Source organism: Zalophus californianus, chromosome 8, assembly GCF_009762305.2.
Source record: "Zalophus californianus isolate mZalCal1 chromosome 8, mZalCal1.pri.v2, whole genome shotgun sequence".
In the NCBI taxonomy this organism is placed as follows: Eukaryota; Metazoa; Chordata; class Mammalia; order Carnivora; family Otariidae; genus Zalophus; species Zalophus californianus.
Genome location: NC_045602.1, coordinates 100831978 through 100857753, shown reverse-complemented (window position 1 = coordinate 100857753; position 25776 = coordinate 100831978). Strand labels below are relative to the sequence as shown.

The 25776-nt window shown below is 35.9% G+C and overlaps 1 protein-coding gene across 3 annotated transcripts in view; it reads right to left on the bottom strand.

The window, feature by feature from the left end:
• Nucleotides 1-221: 221 nt before the first annotated feature.
• Nucleotides 222-25776, bottom strand: part of ESF1 (ESF1 nucleolar pre-rRNA processing protein homolog) — a 62737-nt gene continuing 37182 nt past the window's right edge. For all 3 annotated transcript variants that reach the window (XM_027621734.1, XM_027621732.1, XM_027621733.1), the window contains 5 exons: nt 16398-16519; nt 13291-13378; nt 5234-5316; nt 1803-1949; nt 222-1067 (listed from right to left, as the gene is read on the bottom strand). In XM_027621734.1, coding sequence (XP_027477535.1) covers nt 774-1067; nt 1803-1949; nt 5234-5316; nt 13291-13378; nt 16398-16519 — 734 coding nt within the window. In that variant the 3' untranslated portion in view covers nt 222-773. The remainder of the gene's footprint in view (nt 1068-1802; nt 1950-5233; nt 5317-13290; nt 13379-16397; nt 16520-25776) is intronic.

The following is a 25776-nucleotide window of genomic DNA, read 5'->3' as shown; positions in this document are numbered from 1 at the left end:
CCACCCTTCTAAGCATTCCAAAAATCTGAAGGGCAGACAGAATTTTCTGTTACTACAAATAGAAAAATCATTGCAGAGCTCATGAACATTTCAAATACAATTATGAGCAATGCAAACCTGGAACTGTCTCTTCATAGAATTGTCCTCTTATCTTAGTCAAGTGTTCAGGGATTTTTTCCAGACGTGCATAAAATGAAATAAATCAGTCCTACACAAAATAATAAAAATATTTTACACTTTTATTTACAAATTAATTTCATAAACAAACTATAATAAACATGAACAAACAATAAAGAAAGTTACTGGCTTCTATCCATTATGGCTAGAAAAATAATTTACATAGATACCTAAATCTGCCTCCTGTTTCAGAGAAATTAATGTATAGCATATATATATTTTCAAATTGTAATTCTTATTCAGACTTAAAAACTCTATTTTTTACATAGAATTGTAAACAATCTTTTAAAAAATTAGGCTAAGAATAACTTTCTACTAGAATGGCTGGATTTCATAAAATACAAAAATTTTATAAATTCTATATTTCAATTTAATTAAATTAATTATGGTTAATCTGTGGAAATATACAGAACAAATCTGTCAATCATCCACAATTGGGTCAAACTGTTATAGAGGGGGGAGAAATTTTACAATGGTCAGAATAAGATTTTATTCTTATTCTTGAAAGATAGTTTTGTTCCCAATAAATATTTCCTCTATCGCTTCACTATACTTTAGGAGAACACATTCCCAATCCAAAAAGAAACAACATACAGTTATTTGACTTTTTGTTTTTTTCTTGCTTGGAACTGCTCTGTTTTATTTTTTACAGATTTAATCAACATTGACAAGGCAGGATCGATGGATCTCTTCTGTGATTCCTTCTGAACTTCACTGTCTTTTGTCTTTATTGTCTGAGTAAATTCTTGTTCTTTTTGTTCTCTCTGCCGGGCTTTCTCCTCAAGGATTTTTTCCATAGCTTTTGTTTTCTTGAAATTAGGATCTGAAGGATCCAAATTGAACAAGTGGGAAGTATACATTGCTTGAAACCGTGCATCCTTAACATTTACCTGCAAATCCAAAAAGAAAATGAATAATTAAATTAGTAAATCAAAAGGACCAGAAATGGGGCCACATTTTGAAAGTGAGCTGTCGATTATATAAAATACAAATGTGTTTTGTATTGATTCATTAGAAAACTGTTTTCCCACAGATCTCCAGTGGAGTTTTAGGGCCTACTCTTGGAAGTCATTAAATAGTTGCTGACAGCAGTTTGTAGATTTTTTGTATAGGTTCAAACTCACACATAGGAGTGAATGGCCTTTAGGAATAAGTTCTTATTAGCAAAAAGAGGAAAAAGAGGGAGTGACAGAACCAAAGAGCTGTAGCAATAAAATAAAGCATGGCCTACTGCAGTGGCTACTGTACACAGTGAGTGTGTGACACGATGTGACATGAACCTGCTCTTTCTCAGTCAAGCTTGAGTATGCATATCTTTCCCATCATGAGCATCACATTGCATGTGATTCTAACATTAAAAGCTAGGTATTTAAAAAAAAAAAAAAAGCAGCAAAGCCATAGCTTTGGTGCAACCAAAAAACAAGCCAATACTTCACCTGGTGCTCAACTAAACAGTGAGTTGATCCACCCTGGGATGAACTGGCTATTTTGGTCTAAAAGATGGCAGCTTTGGCTCCACTGTGGGCCCTTCCTAAGATATTTCAAGCTAACTTTGGCTGTGCTCAATGCTCATCTCCAGAGCCGACTTTAAATTCAACCCAGCTTTAAGAGGTGTCCCTGGTTACCTCAAAGTCATCCTCTAATAATTCCTTCTTTTTCATAAGCTGTTTTTTCTTCTTTTTGCTCAGATTCTGGTGCTCTACAATCTTGTTGTAATTGAAGTGTTTCTTACTTTCTTCCTCCTCATCCATCACTAGCAAAGCCATTTCAGCCTGTGGACAGAAAAAAAAAAAATCAAATATACAACAGTGGTTTTTTTACCCAAGCAGAAGTATGGGGCACAGATATCCCCTATAGGAAAGGAGAACCCAGTCACTAGTGTGCTCTGGGATAACATCTGTCATCCATAAACTGATTGTGGATTACCAAAACTCATAAAGAAACTCAGAGATCTTTGTAGAGCAATGAGATAAAATTTTTAGAAGCAACATGACCAAGAAGAGCAGGAGAGGAGTGAAAGTTTGTATTTAAAACCAGATCAAAGGGGCGCCTGGGTGGCTCAGCCAGTTAAGCATCTGCCTTTGGCTCAGGTCATGATCCCAGCATCCTGGGACTGAGGCCCGCACTGGGCTCCCTGCTCAGCGGGGAGTCTGCTTCTCCCTCTCCCCCTGCCTGCCGCTCCCCCTGCTTGTTTTCTCTGTCAAATAAATAAATAAAATCTTAAAAAAAAAAAACAACAAAACCCAGACCACATTTCACTTCATGTAACTGGTTAATAGCCTATAGGAAAGAGTACTCAAACCCCCAAATAAAAATTTCTCATTTTCACTTCGGTCTTTTCAGGCAATGACATTAAAACTAGCAAACGTAGTATTTTGTGAAACAACCTACACTTTCCAAACATGTGCTTTAACAGCAAGGAATTTCTTTTTTCTTTTGCTTTTTTTGCCTTTACTTTTTCAAAATTGATACATTTCTATGAAGGCAGAATCTTAATATTTGCTTCGGAAATATGTCTGAGTTTTTCCACTAAACAGTGGAATTTTCTTCCAACCATGGGATTAAACATGAACCTCTAGGAACCAAGTAAACAACCACGTATATGAGAGAAAATACAAAGTATACTGCCAAACTTTTGTTAATCTTTCTATACTACCACTCTAGATTATTTTTTTTTAAAGATTTATTTATTTATCAGAGAGAGAGAGAGCACGCACACACAGGCAGAGGGAGAAGCAGGCTCCCCACTGAGCAGGGAGCCCGATGCGGGATTCGATCCCAGGGCCCTGGGAACATGACCTGAGCTGAAGGCAGATGCTTAACCAACTGAGCCACCCAGGCGTCCCTAGATTGCTTTAATTCTCTTTCACTTCCATCACTGGCACCTGCAGTTGGCTTTCTTTTTAGAACCATTTTCCACAAAAGAAAGATTTTTTTTGCACTCCTTTACTCTGTGAGCATTACTGTGTGTGCAATAAATGGAGGACAGAAAAGATGCATTATCATGCAGAGTTTAGGTGACCAGTTAGGCTCACTCCCAGGCAGTGACATGAACATCGGTCATTGGGACATTGTTGACTTCAACTCCTGCCTCAGCAAAAATACAGATCTTAAAGACTTTAATTTTGTACATTACATTTATGTTGTTTGCAATAGTAAGAGAGAAATTAGCACTTGACAACACAAAAACAGTGAATTACAGGACAGATTCAGATTGAATTAAAACTTATGGCAATATTTTCATGTGTCTGTTGGCCATTTGTATGTCTTCTTTGGAGAAATGTCTGTTCATGTCTTCTGCCCATTTCTTGACTGGATTATTTGTTTTGTGGGTGCTAAGTTTGCTAAGTTCTTTATAGATTTTGGATACTAGCCCTTTATCTGATAAGACATTTGCAAATATCTTCTCCCATTCAGAAGGTTTCTTTTGGTTTTGTCAACTGTTTCCTTTGCTGTGCAAAAGCTTTTTATGTTGATGAAGTCCCAAGCTCAACATCACTTGGCATCAGGGAAATACAAATCAAAACCACAATGAGATACCACCTCACACCAATCAGAATGGCTAAAATTAGTAAGTCAGGAAACAACAGATGTTGGTGAGGATGTGGAGAAAGGGGAACCCTCTTACACTGCTGGTGGGAATGCAAGCTGGTACAGCCGCTCCGGAAAACAGTATAGAGGTTCCTCAAAAAGCTGAAAATAGAGCTACCCTATGACCCAGCAACTGCACTACTTGTTATTTACCCCAAAGATACAAATGTAGTGATCCAAAGGGGCACAAGCACCCCAATGTTTATAGCAGCAATGTCCACAATAGCCAAAATATGAATAGAGCCCAGATGTCCACTGACAGATAAACGGATAAAGAAGATGTGGTGTATATAAACATGGAATACTACTCAGCCATCAAAAAAAGAAATCTTACCATTTGTAATGAAGTGGGTGGAATTAGAGGGTATTATGCTAAGCAAAATAAGTCAATCAGAGAAAGACAATCATATGATTTCACTCATATGTGGAATTTAAGAAACAAAACAGGATCATAGGGGAAGGGAGGGAAAAATAAAGTAAGACGAAATCAGAGAGGGAGACAAACCATAAGAGGCTCTTAACTATAGGAAACAAACTGAGGGTTGCTGGAGGCGGGGTGGGTGGGAGGTTGGAGTCACTGGGTGATGGGCATTAAGGAGGGCCCATGATATAATGAACACTGGATGTTATATGCAAATGATGAATCACTAAACTCTACTTCTCAAATAATATACTATATGTTAATTAATTGAATTTAAATTTAAAAAGTAAAAATAATTAAACTATGGCAATATTATTTCAAGGTTTTAATAGTAGCATTTTTTTTGTCTTAGTCATAGTAAGTTTTTTTTTTTAAGATTTTATTTATTTGACAGAGAGAGACACAGCGAGAGAGGGAACACAAGCCAGGGGAGTGGGGAAGGGAGAAGCAGGCTTCCTGCGGAGCAGGGAGCCTGATGTGGGGCTCGATCCCAGGACCCTGAGATCATGACCTGAGCCGAAGGCAGACACTTAACGACTGAGCCACCCAGGCGACCCTATAGTAAGAATTTTTAATAGTGACTGATTTTCCTCTAAATCAGAAACGGACATGACTTGGGTTTGAGATAAAATTTCAACTTTGTATTAGCTGGAAAAATGTTTGGTAAAAACTACACTGCTAGGAGCACCTGGGTGGCTCAGCTGGTTAAGCATTCGACTTGATTTCAGCTCAGGTCATGATCTCAGGTTGTGAGATCGAGCCCCCACGTCAGGCTCCCTGTTCAGCAGCGAGTCTGCTTAAGATTCTCTCCCTCTGCCCCTCCCCTCCATGAGCACTCCCTCTCTCTCTCTCATATAAATAAATCTTTTTTAAAAATCCTATATTGCTAAAATATTTAATTATGTGTTTTATAATTTATTTATAAATTTCATTGCTAAAATCAGTTATTTTTTTATTAGGGACATTAGAAACTCATGTAGACAACTCCATTTAAATTGTACATATCAATTATCCACTAGGAATGTAGCAATGATCATGTTTTACCTTTTGTCTTTCTATTTCAGCATCTTCCACTGGAGATGTGCCATCTTTTGTAGATTTCATTGATTTTTTCTTTTCTTTTATACCTGGCACAACAAACCAACACAGAAGAGTGAAAAAATTACAAGACTATCCATGACATTCTATTTACACTAGGAAGCCAGGATTATTCCTAGATACCTAGGAATAATCTTATAAATAAATATATAGAAACTAAAAGAAGTAAAAAATGTCACTGGAGATAACTATGGGTATGAATGAAATAAATACATCTGGATGGGGTGACTGAGTCTTATAAAGAGGGGCTTTCTTCTAAAAGTAGTGTATAATTACATCACTAATTAAAAAAGAAAAACCATGAGATCATTTGAATAGATATAGAGTAAGCACTGGATAAAATTCAACGTCCATTCATACAATAGAACAGCATGGCTTAGTGTGTAATAAAATGCACTATCATACACTGCTGGAAAAAGAAGGGATTATTCAATAACTGGTGCTGGGAAATCTGCTTTATTCTGGGGGAAAAAAATCGATTTATAACACCTCATAATGTTACAGGGAAATAAAATGCAAATGGACGAAAGAGTAAAACATTAAAAAAAAACCAACAACAACCTATGGGAATTCCAGAAGACTAGTTACCTGATCTTTTTTTTTTTTTTTAAGATTTTATTTATTTATCCATGAAAGACAGAGAGAGAGAGAGAGAGAGAGGGAGAGGCAGAGGGAGAAGCAGGCTCCCAAGGAGCAGGGAGCCTGATGCGGGACTTGATCCCAGGACCCTGGGATCATGACCTGAGCCGAAGGCAGACGCTAAACCATCTGAGCCACCCAGGCACCCTAGTTACCTGATCTTAAATAGAAGAAATATTTTCTTAGAGTAAGAATAATAGAAGAAATCACAAAGAAAAAAAAGTGAATTTAATACATAAACTCTTAAAATTCCATATATAAAAAATTCATCTGGAAAATGAAAAATTCATCTTTACAATAAGAATTTCATAGTAAAAGTTTAACAGAACAATTTTTCCTTCTCTAAAGACAAAAACTGATCTTCAGTAAACTTACCAGCCCTATTATTAAGCAAAACTACTTATGGTAATCAGGTGGCTCCTGATTGGTAACACTGCTTGTATTTCCGGGGACTCAGGGACTTCTGGAGACCACAAGATGTTAGAGGAGATGTACTTGTCCTGAATGAGAGGTAGTCATGTGCAAGAGTTAAGGGCACTTGAATCTGGAGCAGTTGGCCTGGGTTTAAATTCTAGCTGTATCACACATGCTGTGGCAGTTTGGGCCTGTGCCCTCATCTGTAAAATGACAATTCTAATAGTAGCACCTACCTCACATAGTTATTTGAGGTCTAAATAAATTGGTAAATGTGAAGAGCTCAGTTAATGCCTGACACACGGTGCTATAAAGTGCTTGCTATTACTGCACATAAATAAGATGTCCTGGGGGGCACCTGGGGGGCGCAATTATTAAGTGTCTGCCTTCGGCTCAGGTCATGATCCCAGGGTCCTGGGATCGAGCCCCGCATCGGGCTCCCTGCTCAGTGGGAAGCCTGCTTCTCCCTCTCCCACTCCCCCTGCTTTGTGTTCCTTTCTCACTGTGTCTCTCTCTGTCAAATAAAAAAATAAAATCTTTGAAAAAAATAATAAGATGTCCTGGGTTCCTTGGTGATCATGCTGATGCCTTATTTTTTCTTCCTTTTTTTGTGTCTGTTGGAGTGGAGGGGTGCAAAAGGGAATTGGCATCAGGATGCTAAAGTATGAAAGACTAGTCTAGTGAGTAAGATGTTTCAGAATCTACAAAGACATGTTCTGTTATTCTAGAATATTATTACACAATGCCAATCTTCTCTACTGAACGCTGTCCTCTCTGGCTAAGAAACCAATGGTCTCTAAGGTAATAATGATTAATGCTTACATAGCACTTACTGTGTATCAGGCAGTAGTACTGTTCTACTCACTTTACATATATTAACTAATATAATCCTCACAACAATGCTATGAGGTAGATTCCATTATTTGTTATAATCTTCATTCTGTGGATGAGGAAACCGAAGCACACAGAGAGATTAAGTAATTCTCTCAAGTTTAGTAAGTGAGGAAACCATGATTCAAACCCAAGCAGTCCAGCTCAGGCTCTCTGTTGTTAATCACTAAATAACACTCCTTTATTAACGAATGTCATTCTCCTTGTAACAACTCTTTCTGTTTAAAATACATTTTGTCATGAAATAATAAAAAAATTCACAAAGCATATAATGGTTGAATAACTGCAGCTAATGAGGGGTAACAGGAAAAATGAAGCCTAAAAGCTGAGAGAGGCTTTATTTTTTTTAAGAGATTTTTTTTTTAAGATTTTATTTATTTATTTGAGAGAGAGAGAATGAGATAGAGAGCACGAGAGGGAAGAGGGTCAGAGGGAGAAGCAGACTCCCTGCTGAGCAGGGAGCCCGATGTGGGACTCAATCCCGGGACTCCAGGATCATGGCCTGAGCCGAAGGCAGTCGCTTAACCAACTGAGCCACCCAGGCGCCCTGAGTGAGGCTTTAGAAACTGCTCTGTGAGCACTAAGTCCCTGCTGTACTTTTGCAGGCATGCCCATCTGAGAGAAAATGCCAGCATACAAGTGCTGCTTAGGATCACCCTTCAGTGCTCCCAAGGCATCTGTCTACACTTCCAGGAAGAAATATTTGTAGACAGCCCTTTTTCCTAAAGTGAAAGCCTTTATTGTTCCTATCTCAAATATTTTTAAGGAAATGATATATCTACTTTCAGATTATAACTTTTTCTCTATTTTAAAATATGTGTATATTTATATATAATATCATCAAGTTTCCACTTTCTTAGGGTCTGACTTCTACACCCTAAGTTTACTTCTGCTCCTATGTTCTCAAGGCAAGAGCTCCTTTTGAAGTGAATGGACAAGTGACATATGCAGAAGATAGGTCTGTGGCAGGAAAAAAAACAGACTGTATATGATTAATACATAAAGGAGATAAAGATCTTCATATACAGCTGTGGGAAATAATTTCAAAGAACCCACAATGAACTGTTCCGGATTTTATAACAACCTGGTGAAAAGTCATAAAAATAAACTTGAAAGAAAGATTGTAGCAAAGGAGGAAAAAAAGAATCTCCAAAATGGTCAGGGCTAAAAATGATATCCAATTTTAACATGATGAATATTTCTTTGCTCACAAAGAATTTACTGTGCTGGTCCAGACTGTTTAGCCAGAAGATAAATAATGTGCAGAGATCTTTTCTGCACTGTTAACAAGATCATATTAAGAGGGCACATCTTAATTTCTTTTAAAAAGCATTTTTTTTTCTCTTTGGAAAGCTATTAGACCTAAGTTAGATAAAGAGTACTAGGGAAATGAAAATCCCTGTTCTGAAAGATAATCTTTATTTTTCAGTAAATCTTTTGGCAAGTAAGAAACCACATGTCCTGGGACTGCTGCGAAAAGTACATATGGATGATTCTAACACACTGAATACTAACAGAGATTCTAGATCAGATGTTATGGATTAAAAAAATAAATCTAAAAATCCTTACTGAGGCTACTACCTCTTTAAGCAAAAAATGTAACAGAATACATCTACAGAAAAAGATGTGTTGCAAAAAGTTGACCTGTAAAAGGAGTATCTATAAAGAAAATTCCATTTTCCATTACTTGTAATGTCCGAGAAGTATTCTCATAAAAAACTTCCTCCAAAGGGTTTAGCTGAGCACTTCGTACCAGAATAGTTAAAAGATTTCACTGGAGGGCAAATGCGGTCTCAGTACTGACCAGACGGGAGTGGTAAGCCCCCTTGCAATTCACTGTTTTTGTAGCAAGTTCCAATGCCCATAATTAGATACAGTCTGTTAATCATCCTCTGGACTTGGGCATTCTGACTTTGCTTGGAAATCCAGCAATTCCCCATGTCTACCTCTTATACACACGGGTCCTGGCTCTGGCTTCGGTCTTTACAACATACTTACTTTGAGGATTACAAAAAGTAAAGGGAGTCCATTAAGACGCAAGTTCTACCATCTACCACTGACCCTTGTGCAATTCAGCTATATTTTTTGAGCTCCAATTTACTCATCTATAAAGTGGGCTGACGTTTAGATTAGAGGACAGAATACATATAAAAGTATTTTTAAACTGTAGACCAACATATACAAGCAATTTGATATAAGCACTCAACATACTGACTAAATGAATCAAGTACATGTAGAATATTATCAGATTTTCATGGTAGTTTATCAAATATCTAAAGTTGTCAAACAAAGGATACATTTTAACTGGGTATATTTACATGTGATATACTTTATTTTACTCCTACTTCTTCAAAAACAAAATCTTATTAAAGAGTTTATGTGATTTTGACAGCCATAAACAAATTTTTCCAATACAGCTGACCCTTGAACAACACAGAAGTTAGGGGCACTGACCCCTCACACAGTTAAAAATCCACATATACCTTTTGACTTCAAAACATAACTACTAATAGCCTACTCTTGACCTGAAGGCTTAATAACATAAAGAGTTTATTCATACATATTTTGTGTATTTGTTAGTATCTATTTTTATAATAAAGCAAGCTAGAAAAAAGAAAAACGTGGGCGCCTGGGTGGCTCAGTTGGTTAAGTGACTGCCTTCGGCTCAGGTCATGATCCTGGAGTTCCAGGATGGAGTCCCACATCGGGCTCCCTGCTCAGCAGGGAGTCTGCTTCTCCCTCTGACCCTCTTCCCTCTCGTGCTCTCTGTCTCTCATTCTCTCTCTCTCAAATAAATACATACTTTAAAAAAAAAAGAAAAAAGAAAAACATTATTAAGAAAATATAAAATACATTTACAGTACTGTACTGTATTTATCATAAAAAAATCCACATAAAAGTGGATTCACGGTTCATAGTGCAGTTCATACCCATGTTATTCAAGGGTCAACTGTACTTCATTTCTAAGAAAAAAGTAACTTTTAACTCATTCTAGAAGTACATTATATTTTTGAAACTCTCATTTGTTATCAAGTTTGCAGTTTAGAAAAAAACAGAAAAAAATTATAGCAAGTTTATAGTGTAGGGGGAAAAATAAGAAAAGATTTCTAGTACTCACACTGGCTCCTAACCCAAGCCAAACACCAGGTCTGGCATTTATTAACGAACTCAATTCCTCCATAGTTTGAAGAATATGTAAACTTAGCTCTACCGATTGCCAAGGGCAAAGGTGTTATAAATGTATCCAAGTCCATCTGGCTTAAAATGTCTCTGTCCTGCTCAACCGTGGGGCTTGAACTATACACCCTTCCAAACATTAATGCTTTTCCTCCTATTCCACAGCTGCTCCTCAGTTTCTTCAACGTTCCCCCTACCTTCCAAGTAGTACCTCCGCCAGTATGACAGAGTAATAGTACCTTGTATAGGCTTTATCCAACCTCAGAGCCCAATCCTGCATCCTCATCTCTTATCAATGCTTTTCACCTCCAGTTCAATGGTCTGAAATACTATTTATATGCTACTAATTCCTAAGTTTATACCTGCACTGACTTCTCAGCTCATCACCCAGACTCCTTTATAAATGTAACCTAATACCTCCAACCATCTCAAAGTGATTATACCCAAAATGGACCTATTGACCTTACTTCCCACCCAAACCTATTGTTCTACATTTCTTCCTAACTCAGTAAATGGAAGAATCTTCTTCCAGAGACTCAAACCAAAAATCTAGAGTTATGCTAAATTACTTCCTTATTCAAGTAAGTCAGCAAGTCTACATCCAAAATATATCTAGTATTCCATTTACTTTTCTCCTTCCAATTCCATTACTGGCATGCTATCTAAACCAACCATCATCTCTTGCAAAGTCTGGTCTCCCAGTTCTCACCAATGCTTCAATCTGTACTCTTCACAGGAACCAGAATACATACCAGATCATGTCATGTTCTTGCTTTAAAGACCCTTCAGTGGCTTCCCACTGTCAGGAGAGTAAAATCCAAATGTGTTGCCACGACACAAGACCCTGGGTTGATCCTGTGTCCAGCCCGACCTCATACCAAACTCCTCTGACCATGCTCCAGCCACATCAGGGTCTTTCAATTTCTCCAACATGACAATTCTTTCTCACCTCACAGCCTTTCTATCTCTTACCTCTCATTTGCAACATTCTTTATGCAGGACTCCTCATTCTACAGGTCTTAGCCAAATGTCCTCACCTCAGAAGTCTTTTTTGCCTACCCTATGTCTACAGTAAGCTACTCTCCTTCCTCTCAGTTATATCCTCTATATTATCCTATTTTCTTTAAAACACTGACCATATTCTTTAAAACATTGACTCTTTAAAACACTGATCATATTCCTATTTGTTTACCTGTTTAGCATGTCTTCCCTAATACCACAGACTTCTCAAGAAACGTAACCTTGCTTATTATTATTACTGCTCTATCTTTAGCCTAGCAGAGTGTCCAGCACCTAGTAGGTAATACTTATTGTTTGAATGAATAAACAAACATGGCAAGATACTACTTTTTGGCCCTAAATTTTATGTAAAAAAAATTCTCAGCCTTTCTGTTTTTCTTTTTCCTTTAAAGAAACAACTTAAGCCCAGATATAAATAATTCCTCCTAGGATATACTCTGAAATCAAAAGTATATTGAAAGCAAACAAATTTTATCTATACCTTCCCTTGGAACTTTTGCTACTACCTTTCGAGGAAGCTTATTCACAATTTAAATGTGCTGATTCCAGGAAACAAGCTACCCCAAGCCATCAAAACATTTTTAACTTACTCTTTGAATCCTACCCCTGAGTTCTAAAGTCTGACCAGAATGTACATGCCAAATGAAGCACTTTGGAATGAGAACAAGGAAAGTATAATGCTTTGCATTTCTCCATTATAAATTTGGTTTCCTGAAATCAGAGGATAAGGCTAAAATCCATCATCTTCTAGAAATGACCACTCAGGTATGATAAAAAGCAGAATATGCTAAGTTTCCATTTCCCTTTCCAATTCCTAAGAATCTGACATCCTATAATAGACTTTATTCATCTTGATCTCCTTCTCATCAATAAAATGTCAGTGCTAAAAGGCTATAAAAACCAGGAAATAATTTTGAGCAATTTTGACTTTCCTGTTGAGAACTATTCTGGCCCACTAGTCACAAGGGACAAGAAGCAAGGAAATTTCATAAAATCCTTCTCTTTACAATGCCAGCTTGGAGTTGCTCCAGGAGCAAGTCTTTTGGAGTTCATGTGTGTGGTATTTAGATCAGGGAAAGGCAAAATGCATGAAAATAAATGGAAAATGCTTACAGTAGTCTCTGCACTGACCTAAGTATGGCCTGAACCTTACCACACACATTTACACATACCAAAAAGGTAAGAATGAAAGCATTCAGGAAAGAATGAGCAGCGCATATGTAATGGAAACAAAGCTCCTTGGATATTGGAAATTGAATGCCAGATAGTTCAGGGATCCAAGGAAAAAGGAGAGGAAGCTGGCTTTCATCTATAATGATGAAGCAGGATAAATGTAAAATGGATAAAATGGAACATAGATTTTTTTGTATATTTGAGCAGAAAAGTTTTTATACGTTATAAAACACTGTAAAAATTAAAAGAAATTTATACACACATCCACGTGAACATAAACAAATTTTTCACTTTCACTTTTTCACAGCCTTTGCAAAGACCTAGAGTAGATGCATCATAAAAAAGCAGTGAAAGCACACAAGAAGCTGACTTCCTTTTTCTTTCATCCTTTCTCTCATCAATCCTTCTACAAGGATATTTCTGAGAAAGGAATCCCTGGTAAACCATTAAGTCAATCGTATCATCAAAACCCTCCTAATGAAATTACCCCTTGTATGTACAGGGGGCATGCTGACCCTTCCTAAGCTGAGAGATGTTTATAATACCCCATTGGACAGATTGCTTATAAGCCACTAAAAGAGCTACACAAATTCTAGGATTTTAAGAGAATGAGTAGTTTATATTGTTTCTACCCATGACACCTTTTAAAAAAAAATTCCAATTAAAAAGTCAAATATGGGCTGGCTTACCTATTTTTGTAATTTCTTCAGCAAAGTATGGGTCATTCAAATCAACATCAGAAGGAAGTTCATCTTCACTAGCCTCTTCAGCAAGAGCCTTAAAGTTGAATATAAAAATACATGTAGTTTATTACGAAGACCATGAAGGAAAATCCTATCATTTCTTTTAAATCAAATAGTTCAATCTAGAATTAAACCAGTTTTTAAAATGGATTGGTTTGTAAAATAACTCCCATCTGAGTTATTCTTTTGTTTGTTCAACAAATATTTATGGAATATTTAATAAATATAGAAAATTATGTAGGGTTTTTGGAGAAATAAAAGCTATCACATATATGGTTTCTATCTTTAAAAATTTTACAATCTATAAGCAAAAGCTAGACACAAACAGACACATATGTCAGTAATAGTAGTTCAAGACAGGAAGTGCTAGAAGAGGCAAAAATGAAATGATACAGCCATTCAAAGGAAAACACTTTTATGTGGCTGACAGCAAAAGGAGGTGGCCTTTTCTCTCACAAAACTGAGAAATTGCAGTGACTATCAATAGTTTGAAGTAGTACATTGTGGGTTTTTAATAATTTAAATTATTATTTAAAACAATTTATTTGAGAGTTAAAGTAATCTTTTATTATAAAAATTAAAACATATACAAAAGCAGTAAGGACAGCTTAATGAAGCTCCTGTTCTTATCACCCAGTTTCAACAATTATCTTGTTTTATCTGTAATCCACCCCTGAAAGCCCTTTGGCTATTTTTAAGAACTGTTGGTTAAATTTTTCCTAATTAAATTTGAACAGATGGTCTACTAAATTAGAATATTTAAATTAAAAATCAAGCCTATAAAATAAATAGAACATATGAACTAAGATCAGACTAATCAGACTGAGTTTTATTCCCAGGAATCTAAAAAATGAGTCATTTTAATAAAAATATTTAGAGTGCATATTGCTAAACATCACCATGCATGCTGAAAAAGACCCACCAAGCCCTAAAGAGTATTCATTTTGATATTAATATCCTTTTTTAAAAATATTTATTTTGGAGAGAGAGAGAACACAAGCGAGAGGGGCAAAGGGAATCTCAAGACAACTTGGTGCTGAGCAAGGAGCCCAATGAGGGGCTCGATTTCACGACCCTGAGATCACGACCTGAGCCGAAACTAAGACTCAGATGCTTAACCAACTGTGCCACCTAGGTGCCCCGATATTAATATCCTTTTAAGAACAAGAACTAAAAATTTTTCACCAAACTCTTACAACAGATTCAGTAATAATATGATGTTTCTAACAAAGATTATGGAATACCTACATATCTAACTACGTATCTATTAACATATTTCTTTAACTACTTTTAGACCTAAACTATAGCTATATCAACTTTGGCACATAACCATGTATTCATTTCTTTATTAATGATTTCTCAATTTCAAAACTGAAGTCACAGAGAGGAAAAGGGGAAAAATATTTTTAACATGAAGGAAATTCTTGAAACTCCTCTATATGAAAAACTGTGGATGGAAGGGATCTGCTGGAATCCAGCACCAATCCAGCACAGAGCACTGAGTTTAGAACAAACTGGCTTTCAACAGATGTATTTTTAATGGCAGTAATAAAATGAGTCATCTTAGCCCAATGAAGGGAAAGAGTAAAAGCACAAGATAAGCTCAAAGTGCCCAACAAATGAATATCAAAAAGAATAGCTGCTAAAGGTCTCAGAAACTGACTACTTTATTGACCCAAAAAGGACCTACTTGTAAATTTTACAATAAACTGATGGTTTAATAACTTGTGAAATTATTCCATTTAAAGATATTTTACTGCTTACTTAGTTTTAAAAGAAGTTCTAAGGAAGAAGAGAGGCAGCCTATCAATGGGGACAGGGCTCTTACCCTCTATTCTCATTTTATTATCTATTTCCAGAAACACTGACTAAAATAGAGGAGTATTAAAAATCCCTCCCAGTGCATCATTCAATTTTGCAGCCCTCTATATTTACAAGCACTGAAAGTCACAGCTGTCCAAAAGCACAAGCCTCTGCAGGACAGAGAGAAACAATACTGTACACTAGAAAGGACACTGGAGTGAGAGATCTGGATTCCGGTCTCAGCTTCGTCATTAACAAGCTGTGTAGCTGGAGATAATCAGTTATTTTTCTACAACTATAAAGCATCAGGATTGGACTAAACAAATCATTTAAGATTACTCAAATTGCAAAATTCTGTGATTACTGATACTATCTTAAGGTAATAACTCTACTGCTAGAATGCTGCATTTCAGTGATTATAAGATACAGTATTTTTAGTGGCAAAAACTGTTAAGTTGTCTCTGCTATTTCTGAGGACTCTGTGGAAAAGATATTATCCTCAAATAATGGGAGTCAAATCAGATTTTTCAAGACAACATATTAGTGCAGAAGAAATATCCTTAATTAAAGGGATTTAATGACAAGATGTTAATAGAGCCATACAATACTGAAACGTGAAAAATGCAGGTTGAGAAATGTAGAGAAAAAAAATTCACTCATGTCAAAAATTTCTGTATGTAGGGGGCACCTGGGTGGCACAGTTGGTTAAGTATGCGACTCTTGGTTTTGGCTCAAGTCGTGATCTCAGGATATGAGATTGAGCCCTGCATCGGGCTTCGCACTTACTGCGGAGTCTGCTTAAGACTCTCTCTTCCTCTCCCTCTGGCCCTCCTGTTTGTGCTCTCTCTCTCTCAAATAAATAAATCTTAAAAAAAACTTCTGTATGTATATATCCTCAAGTAAAAAATTCTGTATGCATCTTTCTTCCTCAAAAACACAAATAGAATTGAACTGTTTTATATCTACATATCAACTAAACTATATATTACAGGTGGCATACTTAAAGGTAAAATACTAGAACACTGTAGTTAAAGTGGCTCTGGGCTTTTATTAGGATTTGTACCTCATTACATCGCTTTGCAGAAAACACTTAAGCTACTGGGTTTTTCCTTTCCTCTTTCTTAAAATTGTGATGATAACAAGCCCTTTTCTAGTAAGTGGTTACATTATGAGATAATGGATGCCAAGCACCTGGTATCTTGATACATGGTTGTTGTTCAATAAATATTTGCTTAAAATATCATTGATACCTTCTGTTTCTTCTTCAGTCTTTTTTTCTCTTTCTTCTTCTCTAAAAATTGTTCCCAAGGAGTCAATTTATCTTTTCCTTCCAATTTGTTTTTGACCATCTCTTCTGCACTTTCTTTCAGACCTAAGAAAAAGCACAGAGTTCAGTTTAAAATGTTTTATCTTCATTCATTAAAAATGTAATTTGCCCAAAAAGATAATTTACATATATTTACCAGAGTAACAAAATAAAATGCAACACTAAATTGTGTAATACTCCAAAACCAGAGAAATATAGGATCAACTCATATCAAACCTATTTCCTAATAAAAAACAATAAACTTAACCAAACCAAAATAAATAAACAAACCCAGCAACTTGATATATTATAGTCAGGCCACTGAAGAAAAATCTTTTATTTAGGTTCAAATTTCATTTCTATATACTTAATTGCTTTGGGACACTAGGAAAAATCCTGGAACAAAATCTTCTCAGGATATGACTACTAATTCATTTTTGATGGCAAACAGATAAGTAGTCTTTAACATAATTATCTCTAATTGCTTCTGTTGCCCAAATAAAAGCATTCCTTGGAAGCCATAGGTGACTAACAAAAATTGATTAGTAAGGCAATCCTTGTTGAAATACCCCCGGAGGAAAGAATTCTCATAATCTCTCCTCAAGTACTCTGTGAGATACACCCTTATGATCAAAAGGACCAACAAGTTCAGATTCCACTTTGTACAGTTTACCTCTTTCAATGTTATCTGCTCTTTTAAAAAAAATTTTTTTTAAAGATTTTATTTGAGAGAGATAGAAAGAGAGTGAGAGAGCACAAGCAGGGAGAGTGGAAGGCAGAGGGAGCAAGACTCCTGCTGAGCAGGGAGCCCACCATGGGACTCCATCCCAGTACCCTGGGATCATGACCCGAGGGGAAGGCAGACGCTTAACCGACTGAGCCACCCAGGCAGGCACCCTCAATGTTATCTGCTCTTGTACTTCATCTTTAAAGGTCCTTTTTTCTTATATTCTACAGTTCCTAATTCGTGTTTCTAGGTGGCTTATCTAATAACTGGACTGGATGAGAGTGAGAAAAAAAAGGCCCTGAGGCTAACCTATCAGTCCTTGAAGACCCTCACTACTGCCAGAGTAAGGAAATGTGATTACTGTGTTGTTACCTTTGGTAATAAAGATGTTTCTTTATTTTGTAGTATTGTTTGGACATCACAGTTCGGTTTGGGGAGGAGGCAGCTTCACTATTTATATGACATAATATTCATTTCAGAAAAACAATACTTAATGGAATGATTCAAAATGCTTTTTAAGAGAGACATGGTCAATCCAGATCATCTTCCCAGATATCCTCTAAATTCTAAGGTGAAAGCAATCCTAAGGTAAAAACAATTCCTTTTTTACCTGATGAGTATACTGAGACTAAGAGCATTCAGCAACTTGTCTAAGAACATGCAGCAAGGAAGCCAGCCACACGACTGTAATTGCCTAGTTATCCTCTATACTATGACCAGATACATCTAAAATGCTGGTTTGACCCAGAATAAAGAAATGTATAAAGTAAGTGAATAAAGTCAAAAGCTTTGGGTCTCAGGTTCCTTATCTGCAAAAGGAGGTTGGTCTAGATCAGAACCATGTAACCCTCCCACCCACATACACCTCTCCCCCACCCCCAAAGAAAATATTTGGTAGAAGTCCAAATATGTAACAACTAGAAGTAGTGTTTTGGGTCTTGTGCCTCAAAGAACAGCCTGAAACAGCTGGGATAGATGATCTCTAAGGTCCCTTCCTTGGCTTTTAAGCCAAGACTTAATCTTCAAATTTCTATGATTTAGAAAAGTATTAAATTATCTACATACTCAAGGTTATGTAGATTTGTTTTTATAATGCACTGCTGGTAAGATCTCTAATTTACTGAATGCTAAATCAGAAACACAACTCTCAATTCAAAGATGTTTTTTATGAGAAAAATACAATTCTCTTTACTAAACTGTTTTTAGGAGAAATGTGACCTGTATAAAATGATGTCCAGATCTTTGACTGAATCAACAGATATACAGGATTTAGGAAATGTAAACTGGGATCCTTACTTGGGAGAAAGCAGCAAATCCTGACAAAAGAAGTTGATTTTAAATCACAAAATAATAGGTTTATATATTATCCCTGTGGGTTAGCATACAATCAGGCCAGTCTAATTCTACATGTACAGTATTGTATTATTAGATATGATGTTTAAATAATCTTTAAGGCCTTCTTGTATAATTTTCTCAAACATTAAGAAAGACTTTACTACTCCAAAATACTAAATTAATATATTTAAACTTTTTTTTCACCAAAAAGTATTCTGTTTAATTTTGATCCTTGAAACTTACTACAATGATAAGGAAAGTTCTGTATCACTGTTTCTTTCAGGTGACTAGGACATTGCTTTTATGTGTCTTAATCACTATGAATCCACATGTAGGGTCTGAATCTTTTTTGGGAACATGGATACCTTGAGAATTTGATAAAAGATACAGAATCTCTCCCTGAAACACTACTGGAAAAACTTGCATACAACGTTCAGGGGTTTACAGATACTCAATGCTCATTTCGATGTAAGAATCTAAGGGTCTCAGGCAAAGAACATTTACAGGGGCACGAGAGGTCTACATGAAGATGGGGGGCCAGCTCCCATAACTTCAAAACTTATTAGCACTGACATTTGTAGATTCTACAGCAGGGTTCCTCACAGCAGCACTGCTGTCATTCTGGACCAGATAATTCCTTGTTGTGAGGAATTATCCTGTACATTGTAAGGAGTTTATCAGTATCTCTCCACTATCCACTAGAGCCAATAGCCCCAGTCATAAAAATAAAAAAATGTCTCCAGATATTGCCAAATGTCCTCTTGGGAACAAAATCACCTCTAGTTGAGAACCACTGTTCTAGACAATGATTAGAAGGCATTTCTGAAAAGAAGGGCTATTTCATTATTTGCATCACATAAGTCATGTGTTATTTTATTTGGTACTTGATTATATAATGTCTTTTCCACTTTAGAATTTTCTCCCAACTAAACCAAAGGCAGCTAAAGTCACCTTTTGTATTCCATAATATTTAACATAGTGCCAGACACATAGTAAGTACTTAATAAACACTTAATTGATCTGTCTTGAAGGAAGAATTCTTATTTCAAGCCAACTGTTTGATCTTGCAAGTTTGGAACATACTCTCTCCAACAGAAAATGAATCAAATCTTTAGGATATAAATATAAATGGCCTTTATCCCAAAGTGGGGTGTGTGTGTGTGTGTGTGTGTGTGTGTGTGTGTAAGAACCTACAGCTCTCGAATAATTCATGAAATACTATTCTCAGAAAATACTTTATTTACTTATTTTTTTGGTATTTAGCTTGTTTACAACAATAAAGAAATAGTCATCTTCAGTTAAATACAGTCTGAAATTTTTTGCCTGGCTCTCACTTAAACACAGCAAATGTGTATTAAGTAGAATGACAAACACATTGCAGTGAATTAACACAACACCATGATAACTTAAAAATGCTTTGTTCTCATTGTCATCATGAGGTCATTTAAATCTCTTGCCACAGATCACAGTTGTTTATGTTCTGGTTCTTAAAAATATGTCCATCCCAGAAGTCTCTTGGCATATGCACAAGAACATTCTTCAGACAGTTTCAGCCTCATTTGAGAGCAGCCACTATGTGACTAAAAAACAACTTCATTATAGCTGTTTTTAGTTTTGCACAAATTTGTTTTAAAAAATTGTAAGTGTATAGCCAAAGACTGCCGAATTAGTTAAATATAACATCAATAATCCTACAAATAAGGGGTAGAAAACTCTTTCAAAGCCAACCATGAACACAGATGACTCAATTATGACAATAATTTAAGTGCAATCCATTCAGAATGATTTTGGCAGTTTGCATACATACAAAAATACTTTAAATTTGCTTTCAAAATCCACTAAAACGAAAGTATACATTTCTCCTGACCTTACTCATGTGAAATATTTGGAAAGTCTTCAACAGGCAGGACATGAATAACTTAAATTAACTCAACTAGGTACTGTAGTTGGTTTTGTTTATAAAAACAAAACGCATGTTTTAAGATTTCTGATATAGGCTGAATCGGCACTTTTTATTTAAGTGAGGACTTAGGGTCCACTGAGAATATTTATGAACACTTATGGCTCTATCTTTATTTATGGTTGTATGTTTAAATCAAACAGTATAACACTCAATTCCAAAAAGAGCTTTTAAAATGTAACCAACTACCACCACCCCCACTGCATGGGAACTCCCCGCTTGGAATTCACTCTGGGTGTAAGGGTTTTAGAGGAAAACCACCAACCATGTCCTGAGGAACACTGACATCAAAGGTACCCCTTCAAACTGGACAGTTATCCCCAATGGTGTGGGGAGAGGGAAGAACACACTTACTTATATAATACAGGTCACAGGAATACCTGTTCCCTATGAGTAATGGTGATCTTCACCAGCAGCATTTTTTGGTGATTCAAGTGATTATGTACTTAGGATATCCTCAAAGCATACTGGTTAAGTCAAACTATCAATCTTTATAATGAGAAAAATGAAGATCTGAAATGTTTTGAACTTGGTTCAAGACTTGTTCAGAACAAGAAATTGTTTAGAACATGTTCAGAATTTGGCTCATTATTTCTTATTTTAACTTCTGTAATCCCTCTCTCTTAAATTCTTACAGTACTATCTATATTCTTTTATTCTGTACCATTTATCACAGTTGCAACTTCATAATTTGTGTGATTTTTAAAATGATTATTAATAGCTATCTCCTTTATTAGCTTGCAAGCACCATGAGGGTAGAGGCCATTTATAGCTTGTCTCCCTACCAGTCCCAGTGAGAGTCACCCTGGTGGCTAGTGGAAGGCCTCATATACATACCTAATAAATGTTTGTTGACAAATGAAAGGATAAACAAGTCAAATTTGTTGCCAACCTTACGGACAGAGGGCAACAATGCATGAAATTAAAAAAGTAAAATAACAACTAGTTTGGGGAACAATAGTAAACAGTAAAAATTACCAGTCAGCCAGAACCAAAAATGCTCTTTTTATTCACTTAATACTGTTGGAATACTACTATACCCACCATATGGAAATAACACAGACATCTATAATAAAGATAATAATGATAGGAGAGTATAGGTAAGCTTAGACTGGAAATGGTTTCTCACATAACATTTAATTTGGTATCTCCCAAAACATTCAATGAAGTATTCATAGAAGATACCCCTAAAGTATGTACTAAATGAATAAATGTTAATGCTTTTTGCTACTGCTGATTATCTAAAAGCTATTCAGTGGGTAGCAACTGTCTTATATTTGTCTTGAATTTGAGCTTATACTCTAAGCTCTTCTAAATCTCCTTCTACTCTCCCTTAGAGTGACGCCTTCCATTTGTTAAATATTTTCAATTTACTGTGAACCAAGCTGTCCTGCTTCTTAGAATTGAATGTTCTTAAAAAACTGACTTCAAATACAAGACATCTGGGCCTCATTAGGGAGCTATTGTTTTCTGTATTTCTCTGTAATTATTTGTATTATTATTATTATTTTTTGCCTTTCAAATACTTTGTAATTACAATGTACATAATAACAAGCTGTCTAATAATAGAGTAAAATTCTGGCTGAGTTTGGTGAAGCCATTCTGCTATTTAATTTATGGCAAAGAGAAATGATGAACTGTCTATTCTACTTTCAAATAGTTATTTTTTACACGTTAATGTTTACAGACAAGTTAGAAAGTAAATATAAAACTTTTAAGTGAATGGCTAAGATGTAAGGAAACAAAAGGGGATTTTTTAGAGTCCAGTCACAATAAGAAAACTCAAACAGAACTGTTAAACTAGCTCAGAAGCAAGGACTTTCCCTCTGGGACATACCCTATTCCACTAGGGTCCACCATGGATCTTGGGTTTTAATGGGCTGCTAGCCAAGGAGGCAGGATACAAAGTTTGGAGCCTGATTATGGTGGAAGGTCCCACTGGAGACCACTATCATGAAGCCAGGATCCTTAAGGGTGCCTTCAGTGGTGCTGCCCTTCCTCCAAAAACTTAAGAGAGAATACATGCCTTTTTGGGCTTTGGCTTTGAGCAGAAGTAAAAACACATTTTCCCCCAGAGAATTTATAACCACAAGCCCATAAATCCATGGGTTTGTGGCTAGAATTCACACTATCTGTGTGGCCCCAAATACCCCAAACCAAAAATTTGGTTTCAATTGGTCTTGGATTGGACATTGCCCTCAGGCATCCGGCAAATACTCTCTCAAGCACTCTCTAAAGAAGTACTTTTGACCCAGGCCTCTAAGAATTCCCATAGGTAAAGAAAGATCCAAGGACAATGAGATCACAAAAAAAATTCAATATGAACCAGAGTAAGCAGAAACAAAATAATACAAAAGCCAGATCTATAAAGACTACAGATTTTGGAATGATCAGATATAGAATAAAAAATCAGCACATTAAAAAAAAAAAGAGAGAGAAAATTAAAAGATAAGATCATCAAATGTATGAGACATTTGGAGAAGAAAAAAAACTTCCTCAAATAAAACATGTAACTGAAATCATAAAGTCAGCAGCCAAGTTAAACAGCAGCCTGTAAGTAAAGAAGAAATTAATGAACTGAAAGACAAACTGAAGAAATTACCCAGCATGATACATAGGTTCAAAAATATGGAACATGTGAGTTATCAGCTATAGAATGAGAATTTACCACACATATCAAATAGGATTTCCAGAAGGAAAAAACAGAGAACATGAAAAGGCAGTATTTTAAGAGAAAATGACAGAAGTTTTCAGAACTAATGAAGGATACTAATTTTTAAGACTCTGGGTATCCAATTAACTCTATACAAGATTGAAGCTACCAAGCAAAAGTATGACTTAGATAAACCATAATGAAACTCTAGAACATTAGAGTATTTTAAAAGTCAGGGACAAAAAAACAGCCTGTAGAGCAAGGCAAGTGTGTTCTTTAGTTATATTGATTTCCTCACCTGTAACTGTCAATAGGAGTCAAGGGGGACCCTCATGAGCTCACAGTAAATTTGCCTGTCCCCAGAAAGGGCTTAAGAGGGTGATTAGCTTGGTGCATCCACAGCAACATCAGATACCTTTCCATCCCTAATCCTCAACACTTGAAGCCTCACCACCAAAATCTGCCTTACACCTACCAGAAATAGTCTCTGTGCCTTTTATCCCTATTCATTTTGGTCACCACAAAAAGCCCTCATCATCAGGTTCCCCCTAATCTCCCATGTTTTTAATCCTCAGAAGTTAACTGTACATCCACTCTTCTGCCACTATTTCTCTTCCCCTCCAACTCTCTACCACTAAATTCTCTGGAACTCACAGTGCATTATCAGTAAAAACTCAATTATTGTATCTCTGAACATTTTCTTCATCTTCTTGCTCTAATTGAAACCCAACTTTCCCCTGAAGATATTGCAAACTATAGCATTTGTAAGTGGTTTATTGTTGATGGAGCTTGTTTTCTTCAAAGAGCCCTCAACCAATTGTTCTGGGAGGGGGTGGGATATTTTTGATGGTCACTTGTGCTCTTTTATCCAGTTTAAGAAGTATGGTACGGGTCTGGGCACAGACAGACTAACTAACTAATAAAGCAGAGAGCCAAGCAAAAGATCCATGCAGTTTTGAAATGTTGGTACATGACAGAGGTGACATGTCAGATTATTGAAGTGAGAGATGATTCAATAAATGGAACAGGATAAAAAACTCCATGTAGAAGAAGATGAAACTGGATGTCTACCTTATCATATAAAAAACCAACTCCTAATGAATCAAGGACTTCAATGTAAAAAACATTAAAAAAATTAAAACCTTCTACCTTTAGTAGAAAATAAAGAGGAATATCAGTCTCATCTGTATAGAAAAGGATTTCACAGATGAAACACAGAAATCACTAATTAGAAAAGACTGGTTTAACAATATTAAAATCAAGAACTTTTATTCATTAGATAAACCTCCAAGAGAGTGTGTGTGGCAAGGGTTGGGGTGGGGAAGAGTTTCATATAGAAGAAGATATTTACTATCCTATAAAAGACAAAGGACTAGTATCAAAGATAAATAAAGAACTCCTAAAAGTCAGCATAAAAAGCACAAACAATATAACAGAAAGATGGCCAAAAGACATTTATGAGTATTTCACTGAGGAGGAAACATACGGCCAATACATATATGAAGAGATATTCAATTACATTAGTGAAAAGAGAAGTGCAAATCAAGCACTGCTGGTAGGAGTGTAAACTAATACCAACACAAAAGAATTTAGTTTTTCATCTTGTAAAGTTGAACATTCACACACCCTATGACCCAGCAATTACACTCCTTGATAGATACCTAGAAAAACTTAAACACCTACCAGAAAATGCATAGAAATGTTCAAAACAGCATGATTCATCATACTAAAGGACATCCCAAATGCATATCCAACAGGAGAATGGATATATAAACTGTGGTATATACACTCAAATGAATGAGCTACAGTTACACAAAATATGGATAAATCTTAGCAATATAATGTTGAATGAGAAAAAAAACAGTCCCCAAAGATTTTTTAAGTATCTAAAACAAACCCACACCCCTTCCCCCATGTGTACAAAGTTCACAGCTTTAATTTATACAATTTAATAGTTTTTAATATACTCACAAGTGTGTACAACCATCACTAGTCAATTTTAGAACATTTACATTTCCTCAAAAAGACACTCTTATCTCTATCCCCAGCAGGACACTCTCAAATACCCCCCCTCCACCAGCAACCAACAATCTACTTCCTTTCTCTATAGATTTTCTTACTCTGGATATTTCATATAAAATACATGGTCTTTTGTGATTGACTTCTTTTACTTAGCATGAAAATTCAAGGTTCATCCACTTTGTAGCATACATCAGTACACTTCATTCCTTTTGATCCACTCACGCTTTTAATAAATGAGATGAAAATATACAATGGAAAGCCAAGGAGTGAATACTGAAATCTGGTATGGAGTAAGCTATTGTATGGTTCTAGCTTTTGTAGTGGGTTCACTTATTAATTACTAAAAACAAATAAAAGGGCCAGGCTGGACCAATGATGAGAGTGTCCTAATCCAAGGATTATAATTAACTTAATTATATGAACCAGAGGTACAAAAGAATAAAGGAACAAGTTTAATAAAGTTGACTACACCATTTTTGTTCTTCAAATGGTATTATAAAGAATAAAAAGACAAATTATAAAGAACATATTTGTAAAATATAGGACTGATAGACACCAGTCCAGAATATATGAAGAACTCCTACGAATCACTAAAACAAAGAATACTACATAGAAATGGTCAAAAA